We start from the raw sequence: 10,384 nt of genomic DNA, 5'->3' as shown, positions 1-10,384 counted from the left end.
ACAAGGGGTCTGATGATGACATTGAGTATGTGGAGCATAGTGAAGACTGGGTGGGGAAGTATGGTCCATCAAAATATTGGCCAGATGTACAATCAACTCCCGCAAAAGAAGATATGGACAACAGGGTGGACGCATCCTTCACCACTGGGAACGGGAATAAATTGGCGCGTGAGAAAGGTGTGCATCACACCTGGTACAGGAGATGAAGGCGACCCCTTCGTTATTGAGGATAATGGTAATTCTCCCAACCCATCTCTTGCGACGGTAGACACGAATGACTTTCCAGCTATTACTTCAACCCCCAAGAATATGAATGAAGTGTCAGACGGGTCTAGCACCGATAAATCTGAGGAATTTAATATGGATAGTCTAAACACCCGTATTAAAAATGCGAAAGAAAATGGCACTAAGGAGAATGATGGGAAGGAGAATGATGAAAAGGAGAATGATGAAAAGGAGAATGATGGGAAGGAGAATGATGGGAAGGAGAATGATGGGAAACGCAAGAGGAAACGGTCAAAATATTGTCTTTCACCTTTTCTTCAGAACGGTGGACGTAAACGTGCAAAGAAAAGTAAGTGCTAGGTAATTTATTCTTGCAACATACTTCTGTCCTTGCATGCACACTTTATTAACTCATTGTTTCTTACTATTTTAGGTCTATTTGGTATAGGAGCTGCTATGATTAGTACTGATTACATTAATGAGGATCACATAGAGGCCGCGAAGGTTTATATCCGGACACTGGCAGAGTCGGAGAAGTTTTGCAGAAAAACTGTTGTGCACATGACGGGAATTGGTGGGGAAACATGTACACCTGATATGCTTGAAGCCATCATTTCAAAAAAGTGGTTGCATGGCGGTGTAAGTATTAGCACTAAGTTATTAAGTTGTACATGTCATTTACATAAATTATCTAATAGGCGTATTGCTGTTATGTTATTTTGTAGGTCATCAATAGTTATTGCAACCATATGCAGACCCATAATCCTCGTGCTGACCGTCACATATTATCATCTTGGGTGTCCCACTGGCTTATTCTTCGTGGTGATGGAAAGGTTAACAACTCAAAGAGGCATTTTATGGATCATTTCACAAACCAAACTAAAATGGTGTCTAGAGTTACTGAAGAGTATTTCATCAAAGATAAGGTACTTCAGTTTAGTATGATCATTCGTAGTACATCTGTGTGTACACCAACATGAATAAACTTTGTTGTAGGCATACTTTCCTTTTCATGTGGACCAAAGTCATTGGATAACAGTTCTTATGCACAACAAGAAAAAAGAGTTTCAAGTTTTAAACTCTACTGGTAAATGCAACAAAAGAGTTCTTGCAAAGATTGCTAATCTGGTAAGCTTACAACGATACATAAAACAATATATAGTTATTCGAAACGTACTTCATATGGATTTTTCATTTTTATTTCAGAGGGCGGAAATAGCTAATGATACAAACGAGGTGAATGCTCTTATTGGAACGAAACATCCTGACGTATCTTCCTGGCCAATAAGGGAGTATGATATGCCATCACAAACAGACGGGTATGTTGCAAATGTTGAATTAATATGTACTTGTATCATCCATCAATAATTGACTTGTGGTTTCTTGCAGAGTCTCTTGTGGTCTTTTCGTGGTGAAATGCGTTCAAAGCTGGGACGGAGATGATTGGACATTTGAGTTCGATCAAGATGAGGTTAATGCTTCAAGGGGACGCATTCTAGCTGAAATACTTTTTTCAGAATGCAACACGAAGGAAGAAGTGAAAGAGAAGATCCTCAAGATCATGGAGAAGAAATGAGTCGGAGGATGGGGTGTTGGCTATTATCTCCACTAAATAAACGTGTCGTTGTCGGTACTTGATACAATTTTCATATTAAGACATCACCTCTATATTGTAATGTGGCATGGTTTAGCATGTTCCGCTACTAAATAAATGTGCCGTGGTCGGTATTTGCTACAATATCTATTTTTCAATGTCACTTTTATTTGCATCATTGTCGGTGACACTCTTATTTGCATCATTGTGGGTGATGATATTTTTTTAAATGAGTATATTTGTTCTGCACTTTCGTAATAGTAAAATAATATTTTTTAAAAATATTCAGAAAAAAAATGCCCAACCACCGCAGCCGGGCCCATAATGGGGAACAGATCATACCCAAATCAAGCCCAAAGGGGGCGACTCGAGCGGCTGATAGAGCCCACTAATGGGCCCGGCAACGGGGTCCAACAGGGCTGCATGCATGTATAAGAGAGGAGCTCGGTGGAGGGGGCGGAGGCAGCTATTTAAGCCGCTCCTCGCGCCCCCCGGCTTCCGAGGTGGGACTAAAAATAGCGTCCCCATCGCGCCCCACACTGCACGTGGTCGCCGCAAGGCTCAGGAGGCCTATTGTCTCGGGTCGGCCCAGTTCAGCCCAATGAAGGCACGCCGCCACTCGGACCCTCCCCCGGCCCACGCACACTCCCCTCCCTCAGTGCACGCGGCCGCCGCAGGGCTCATGAGGCCGTTTTCGGCGCTGTCATCGGCCGGCCCAGTTCGACCCATAGAGGCAGGGCGCCACTCGCCCCCTCCCATGGCCCACGCCCACTCCCCTCCCCCGCGCGCTGCCTCACGCCAGTTTAGTCCCACCTCGGAAGCGGAGGGGCGCGAGGAGCGACTTAAATAGCTGCCTCTGCCCCCTCTTTCGAACTCCTCTCTTATCACACTGCCCGCAGCCCCGTTGGACCCCGTTGCCGGGCCCATTAGTGGGCTCTATCAGCCGCCCGAGTCGCCCCTTTCGGGCTTGATTTGGGTGTATGATTTGTTCCCCACTATGGGCCCGGCTGCGGTGGTTGGGCATATTTTTTTTCTGGCAGTACAAATAAACAGAATTTTGAAACAGTAGGCATATTTTTTTTCTGGCAGTACAAATAAACAGAATTTTGAAACAGTATAAATAAACAGAATTTCGAAACTTCATATAGAAACAGTAGAAATCATCACGTAACAGTACAAATCAAGTTTTCTGGCACACATGTGCAAATAAAAATAGCATAGGTTATTCAGACATAACAGTACAAATCATCACGTAACAGTACAAATCAAGTTTTCTGGCACACACGTGCGAATAAAAATAGCGTTATTCAGACATGACTCGTGCGATCACTTTTATTCTTCCTACAAACCAAGCTGCGTCTCTACGCCCAGTTCCTGAACAAAACATAAAGAAATGGATGAGCAAATATAGTTGGTAAAATCAAAGTAGCAACATAACAAAAATAAAAAGGTTGCAACTCACTTCTCGTTCTTACTGCATGTGGCCTTGTTATGACCTGGGAGACCACACAGACTGCACAAAGGACCACTTTTCTTCTCTGTAAAATCTTTTGGCCTACCATTCTTTGTAACGTCGGGGCCCCCCTTCGATCGCCCCTTCTTAGGTGCACCCTTCGTCGAAACTTTCTGAGGATCACCAATACCAGGCTCAACTTGTTGCGCCTGACTTGCCTCCTTCTTCAGCATAGCATACCTTCTACTTCCTAAAAGTTCCTCCTCTGAAATCTTTTTCTGTGCTATTATGTTGTCCAGACATTTCATCAACTCGTCGTACAAGAAGGGATCATTTGCTGCAACATGAGCAGCTTCTGCGGTTTTAATGGTTATTGCACTATACCGTTCTCTCTCCAATGGCCCTGACCAACCCCATCCAAACATATCACTCTTCCGCTGCACAGGTAACCCATCTCTCGCATGTTTGGACAACCGATGCATGACACAACACTTTGGTATTTCAGTTAAGTTCAGATGATGGAGAACAAACAGAATGTGTTTGCATGGCAGCCCTTTCCGAACCATCCTAAGACAACTGCATGTAATAGTTTGTTCTGAGTTACCTGGTTCATAAACAACATTGTACCTGAACTTGTGGTTATCCTTCCATGTCACCATGAATGTTTGACGCCCAACTCCCACGAGCGTCTCAAATATCTCCAGCTGACCCATCTTATGCAAATCATCTTGCAGGATGTAGAAATTAGCAGGTGTGAATACTTTGGCGGCATGCTCCTCAAGGGCCTTATATTCAATAACCGACGGTGGTTCCTTCTGGAATGCCTCGCAGTCATCGTACGCCTCGTTCTCACGCAAGCGAACTATACAGTTCTCATAATGCACCACCAAATCAACAATTGTCATACCGTAGTCCAGGTGAAGGTGAAGGCAGGAGTTGAGTCTTTCACTCCTCTGGTTACTTCGCATACCAAGGAAAAAACCATCGGAAAGATATGAAGCTGCCCAAAGTCTCCTCTTCCTGTACATCCTGTCAAGCCACTCTTCGGTTCTATCCGTCTTCCACTTATCATAGAAAGCTTTCCTTCTCTGCTCAAAGTTCGCTTGAGAGGTGGCATAGTACAGGAGCGATCTGAACTCATCCAGTGACTTGTAATGCAGGTGCCTTTGCATATTTTTCTCGATATGCCAGGAGCAAAGACGATGGAAAACATCTGAAAGGACAGTCCGAATAGCCCGAATCATTGCAGCGTCACCGTCTGTGATTATTGACTTTGGCTTCACCTGATAGTTTGCCTTCATAAATGTCTGCAGCAGCCACACGTATGTCCCTTCCGTCTCGTCAGCAATGATGGCACAACCAAACACTGTGGTGCAACGGTGGTTGTTAACTCCGACAAAGGGGACGAACGGCATACCGTATCTGTTCATCTTATACGTGCTATCAAACACGACCACATCTCCGTAGTCCTGATAGTCCCTCCGCGACTGTGCATCGCACCAGAACATACTCTTCAATCGCCCTTCCTTGTCACGCACATACTCAAAAAAAACTCAGGGTCCTTCTCCTTCCTGCTCCTCATAATGCCAACTGCCGTCTCTACATCTCCCTTTGCAATGAGCTTCGTTTTTTCTCTGCAACAAAGATTGTAAATGTCCCTCCTGATAAGCCCGCACTTATCGTACGAACCATATCTGCTGATGAAGTTGTCCATTATAATATGCTTTCTTATCCCGGCCGCTTCCATCGCCAATATCTCCACCCTCTGGCCATCTCCAATCCGTCTGTGTGACCACAAAAAACAAACCTCGTAGGGCCGAGCCATCGCGTGGTTGTGATCATCCACGAATGATGCGACGAACCAAACGCCACGTTCTCTGTCCAGCTTCACCACCATATGTGCACCGCAGTCGCAACGAGTCTCCGGTCTAAGCCTGCGCTTGCGGCCCTCCATGGTTATGAACTTGCTCTGCCGTCTCCCTGCCCTGGAGCAAAGAAACCGCCGGTACCGTATCATTCCCGAAGCACCTCGTTTCACCTTCTGTTTCCTGATACTAAACCCGTGCTCTCTGGCGTGATTGTTGTAGAATATGTATGCATCCCCTTGCGACCGAAAGGTCATAGCCATAACCTTCCAATGTGTCTCAAGCATCTTCTGCTCCCTTTGAGCCTCCTCAATATCAATCTCTCCCTCATCGTGATCAAGTACAAGACCATCTGACTCCTCCTACAACATTCATTTGAAAATATATATGTCAATTACTATCATTTAAATCATACTATTGATCGACGTACAACATCTAACAACTAACCTGGCTCAAGTTATCTGCAAATGATTCCTGCCAACTATGTTGCACATTGTCAACATCCACATCTTCCTGTAAATTTGTACACAAAGATATATAGTTAGCCATGCCATACTTTGCAAATTCAAAAATAAAAACAAAATATACGCCACTTCCGTTCTCGTTATTTGCGCCATGTTCATTATTATCAAAATCCTCCGGAGGTAAGATATCATACGACGAGACGGAATCGTTGTCGCTGCTGTCATCATCTTCGTTCAAATTATCGTTATCGGTCTTAGTCACCTTATCAGTACCATTCTCGTCCCTCCCGAATGCGGATTCTTCGTCCATGTCAACACACCAAACTCACAGAACTGCAAACCATTTGAAGTGTTGATTACAACAAGGACAAAAACTCATGTTGGTTTGCAAAAAAATAGAAAGACGTGTAATCCATGAACCCAGCAGCTACCATGAATTTTTTCTTAAAGCAATGGTTCAAACAACACTTTTTTGTCTTGTGTGAAACAAATAGTTGAGGTTGCCCATCGGTGTGTGCATATTGTGTGATGTCGTCATGACATAAATAAGCGTTCCTTAAATTAAGTCTGGCCTCCATTTACATTCTAGATTCATCACTTAACTAGCCCTAACTTATATCCATCATGCCCGCTAGGTTTAGATGACAAACCTTGCCCCGCGGTGTAGGCGTCGCCGGCGTTCGACGACGGCAGCTGTCCCCGCCTTGAATCTAGCAGCCGGCGATGTGCACGACGAGCCACCGGCCGGATGTTTGGCAGGATCCACGACGGGGGGTGGGTAGAGTGGTGCGGAGGCGGCGTGGCATGTCGGGCCCTTCACGTCCGGGGGGTGGATGATGACGGTGAGATGCAGCGACGCACGCCGTTGGGACGGCGACGGCGGTGTCTGACGGGGTCGGACGGCAGCGTCGGACGGGGTGGGAGGGCGGGGATCCGCGGGGCCGGCGATCGGATGTGGCGGGTGAGTACACGAGGTGGGCGGGCGAGTAGACGGGGTGCTTGGACGCACGCCGTTGGGACGGCCACGGCGGCGTCGGACGGGCTCGGACGGCGGCGTCGGACGGGGTCGGAGGGCGGCGATCCGCGGCGGCGGCGATCGTATGGGGCGGCCGAGTAGACGGGGTGGACGGGCGAGTAGATGGGGTGGGCGGGTAGATCGTGCGGGCAGTTTTTTTGTTTTTTTTTGCATGCGCGCGGTCTACGTACGCCAGTTACATCCGTATAATACGAGGTGGGCATACCTTTCTTTCGTATGACCAATCTGCCCTTCTACGTTTTGTTGGGGGGGGGGGGGTCTACCGAAGCAAGGGTCTTTTTGTAGATGTAGATGTCTGCTGCTGATAGTATTTCGCCCTTTGACCCCTTGCTTTCTAGCAACAACATCTGGTGCCATGTTGGCTTGACGTGATAGACTGTCTTTTTCTGTGATGTGATCTGTAGGTGCCTTCGTAGCAGAGGAAAAGGTAGCAGCACACAATCGATTCCCATGGCCTGGGACCTGTAGACGTGGAACAGCAGTGACTCGGAGTTGACCCGGTTTAAAAACGCGAGGTTGAATCGGAACAGACCGCCGGTTCAGACGAAACTGCAGGGAAACGACGGTGGCTTGGTGCGGCTGTTCCTCCAGGGTTGACCCGCCGGTGAAAACGTTGCCTTGGTAATCGTGGCAATCACTCGGACGTGGCGGATCGGACAGCCGCCCGACACAGTAGTCATCGGACCCGGTCTCCGATTCTCCGCTAACAGCTTCCGTAGCGGTAGTTGGTTTCGACGAAAATAATTCCTGCTCTTGATCTCGGCGAGTTATGGCGGTAGCGATCCAACCCTAATGTTCTCTTGATCTTGAATCTTGAATACACCGTTTAACTGTTCGTGGATGATGTAAACTTCTGCGTCGGTTCTTTTTCATCCAGCAAATCACGAACTTCTCAATCCCTGAAGAGGTCCCTCTAAGATCTCAACACCACCGTGCGACGGCCCCACGGTGGGCGCCAACTGTCGTGGAATTGTCATGGCAGATGTCCTTAGTGTCAGGACTTAGTCGCGAGGCCAACACATCTATGTGGTAGCTTGAGAGGGGTTGAGCGGGACGAGAGACGCGATGTTTTACCCAGGTTCGGCCCCTCACGGTGGAGGTAAAAGCCTACATCCTGCTTCATTGATATTGATGATGATGATCACGGTTATAAGAGTGCTCTATCTCGAGAGCTATTGTCTAAACCTAACTTGTCCAACTTGTGAATCTTGTCCCTTTTGGGGAGCCCTACCCCTCCTTATATATGTTGGAAGGGCGGGTTACATGTAGAGTCCTATTAGGATTAGGACTAGTCTATCTCTAATACAAACCGGATACAAGTCCATGTCTTAACTCCTTGTAAGATAAATGTTCCTCATGCCTTTTCTCTTAAACCGGCCCACCATTAACTCCGGCCTGCTGGGCCTTGGGCCTTGTCATCCATCTGGAACACGCGCCGGGTCACCAATGAGTCTTCAGGCTCGTGAATTGTCATACCAGTGAACCGCCAGACACGTAAGTCGCCAATCCTCTGGCGGTTTACCAATGAAACGCCTAGTCCGGCCGGGTTATACTTCCGGCCGGTTTACGCCGCGGGGTATATCCCCGACAGGCGCCGTGGACATGCATCCCTTCTACCTAACGACTACCGCGTACCCTGGCCAACTACACGTTGACCCTGTCCAGCCACCCCTGTGTCGTGAACTATGCCTCCAACGATTCCCCCGCGAGGAGAACCACCCGCAAGCCGTCGTCAAACTGAGCACTCCGCCGCGACGCCCGTTCGGTGGAGAGGATGGTGAGGAGGAAGACGAAGACGGAATGGGGAGAGAACTCGCTGCGGCGAGGGATTTCAGGCCACCTTGTAGATCCCGACCACCGTTGGGCGCGTGCTACGAGATAGGAGAAGGGAACTCAACGTGACCAAAATCGAGGATAAGCGGGGGTAGTTCGCGCCGTTCCTGAACCCTAGAGAGCATTCCCCTCGCATTTCGGCACCATCCGCGCTCCGCGAGATAGAGAGAGGGAGGAGAAGCATGTAGAAGTGGAGGGCGAGCATACCTCCGACGGCGAGGAGCACCAGCGATTCCCCCGCGAGGAGAACCACCCGCAAGCCGCCGCCAATCTGAGCACTCCGCCCGCCACGCCCCATTCGGTGGAGATGATGGCGAGGAGGAAGACGAAGACGGAATGGGGAGAGAGAGCACGCTGCGGCGAGGGATTTCAGGCGCAGATTTCGAAAACCGCCGCCCACGACCCCCACTACTCTCTCCTCTACCGCTTACAGGTGGGCCTCCCACATCCGGATGCGGACAAAACCGCCCACGACCGCGGTGCGCGACCAATCCAGACCAGGTGGCACCTGGCGGATCTGGGCGCGATCGCTCGCGCGATCGAACGGCCACGAGCCGGCCGCCCGTTTCTGTTAGTTGATGGCCGGCCACTTTTTAGATTTTAGGTAAAATACCACGGTTGATGCAAGGCATGAACATAGCCAAGAAAAAAAGGCATGAACATACCCAAGAAAAATCGATGTTTGGCAGCATCAACAGCAATCTCAAAAAAAAATATAACAAAATTTGCACAAATGCTCTTTCTATAAAAGAACATTCTTATATTATGGGGCGACGCTAGGCGCCGGCGCACCGTCCCAACAGTTGGGCCGGTCCAGCCCTGGCCGTCCGATGCAGCGATTAGACCGTTAGATCTGTCACTTGCTTTGTCCTCCTCCTGAGTCAATTTTTCAAAAAAAAATTAATGGCCCGAGCGCCGCCGACACCACGCCATATCCTCGCGAGAAAACAGCCGAGCTTGAAGCACCACCGCGGCGTTCCTCGTCACCGGTGGGCGCCCTCGCCGGCCGTCCGCACTTGCCCCAGATCCGCGCTCGCCATGGATGCAGCTTCGCCGCCCACGCTCATCAAAGATCTGCGCTCACCATGGATGTAGCTCCGCCGCCCGGCGCTTGCCATGGATGCAGCTTCGCCGCCCACGCTCGCCATGGATCCCGCCCTCGCCGCCCGCGCACGCCATGGATGCAGCTCCGCGTTGTTGGTGATTGACTGGTTCGGCAAATAGAATTGCCCGTTGTAGCACTTTTCGTTGTTTGTCGTAGCAAAATGGAGACACAGTTGCAGCAAAAAAGAAACGTCGCCGTTTTCGCTGGTTGTAGCTCGTCGTTGCAGGTAGGAACATTTGCATCAATGAACGGATGTAACAAAACACACTGATGGACGTAGCAAATACCTACGACGGTTGCAACAAAAAAGTCGTCGTGCCGTCGCGGGTCGCAACTCGGCCGTGCTGGATGTAGCAAAACATTATGCCGGTTGTAGCAAAAAACGATGCTAGTTATAGCAAAACCACGACGCCGGCTTTGTGTTGTAGCAAAACGTGACCCTAGCTATAGCAAAATGATATGCCGGTTGTAGCAAAATCTATACCAGTTGAAGCATGTAGCAAAAACTGCAGCGTTTTGTCATCTTCTTCCACCTCCAGCCGTCGCTGGTTGAAACTTTTTCAAACTACAGTTGAAGCTTTCGTATGAACGATTGTAGCTTTTTTCTGTGAGTGGTATCCGGTTAAAGCTTAATATACCGCGGGTTGAAGCTTTTGAATCAAACGGTTGTAGTTTTTTCCGCTGCCGGTTGTAGCACGCACCAAATGGCCATAGTAGCACGGCTAGGGAGTTGGGGACCTAGGAGTGTGCCATGAGGACGATGAGGTAGCTGGCGCATGGCCATGGCGTGGAGGGACGCTCTGAGGAAG

General features: G+C 49.0%; 3 protein-coding genes across 3 annotated transcripts; 1 reads left to right on the top strand and 2 right to left on the bottom strand.

Annotated features, from left to right (window-relative positions):
- The first annotated feature begins 309 nt into the window (after positions 1-309).
- Positions 310-1,801, top strand: LOC147971533 (ubiquitin-like-specific protease 1A). The gene is made up of 6 exons (XM_087524009.1): positions 310-574; positions 659-864; positions 951-1,151; positions 1,222-1,353; positions 1,432-1,544; positions 1,615-1,801. Exons 1-6 carry the CDS (start codon positions 310-312, stop codon positions 1,799-1,801), a joined length of 1,104 nt encoding a protein of 367 aa, XP_087380135.1.
- A 1,476-nt stretch (positions 1,802-3,277) lies between these two features.
- Positions 3,278-4,780, bottom strand: LOC147971532 (protein FAR1-RELATED SEQUENCE 5-like). Its single transcript, XM_087524008.1, has one exon. It carries the CDS (start codon positions 4,778-4,780, stop codon positions 3,278-3,280), a length of 1,503 nt encoding a protein of 500 aa, XP_087380134.1.
- A 5-nt stretch (positions 4,781-4,785) lies between these two features.
- On the bottom strand, positions 4,786-5,911 carry LOC147971531 (putative protein FAR1-RELATED SEQUENCE 10). The gene is made up of 3 exons (XM_087522797.1): positions 5,731-5,911; positions 5,585-5,646; positions 4,786-5,499 (listed from the first exon to the last, which is right to left on the bottom strand). The coding sequence occupies exons 1-3, from the start codon at positions 5,909-5,911 to the stop codon at positions 4,786-4,788; spliced, it is 957 nt and encodes a 318-aa protein (XP_087378923.1).
- Between the last annotated feature and the right edge of the window lie 4,473 nt (positions 5,912-10,384).

The sequence above is a fragment of the Triticum urartu genome, chromosome 5A (assembly GCF_056163025.1).
Source record: "Triticum urartu cultivar PI428250 chromosome 5A, HENAU_Tu73, whole genome shotgun sequence".
Taxonomy (NCBI): domain Eukaryota; kingdom Viridiplantae; phylum Streptophyta; class Magnoliopsida; order Poales; family Poaceae; genus Triticum; species Triticum urartu.
This window is presented reverse-complemented; position numbering and strand designations above follow the sequence as displayed.

What these genes read in the sequence shown, in the direction of transcription:
- LOC147971533 (XM_087524009.1), top strand. Translation starts at nt 310, where the DNA reads ATGAATGAAGTGTCAGACGGGTCTAGCACCGATAAATCTGAGGAATTT. An exon ending in TTGCAAAGATTGCTAATCTG is followed by an intron (nt 1,354 to 1,431) that starts GTAAGCTTACAA and finishes TTTTTATTTCAG; the next exon opens with AGGGCGGAAATAGCTAATGA. An exon ending in ATGCCATCACAAACAGACGG is followed by an intron (nt 1,545 to 1,614) that starts GTATGTTGCAAA and finishes GGTTTCTTGCAG; the next exon opens with AGTCTCTTGTGGTCTTTTCG.
- LOC147971532 (XM_087524008.1), bottom strand. Translation starts at nt 4,780, where the DNA reads ATGTTCTGGTGCGATGCACAGTCGCGGAGGGACTATCAGGACTACGGA.
- LOC147971531 (XM_087522797.1), bottom strand. Translation starts at nt 5,911, where the DNA reads ATGGACGAAGAATCCGCATTCGGGAGGGACGAGAATGGTACTGATAAG. An exon ending in CGCAAATAACGAGAACGGAA is followed by an intron (nt 5,647 to 5,730) that starts GTGGCGTATATT and finishes ATTTACAGGAAG; the next exon opens with ATGTGGATGTTGACAATGTG. An exon ending in TTGCAGATAACTTGAGCCAG is followed by an intron (nt 5,500 to 5,584) that starts GTTAGTTGTTAG and finishes TGAATGTTGTAG; the next exon opens with GAGGAGTCAGATGGTCTTGT.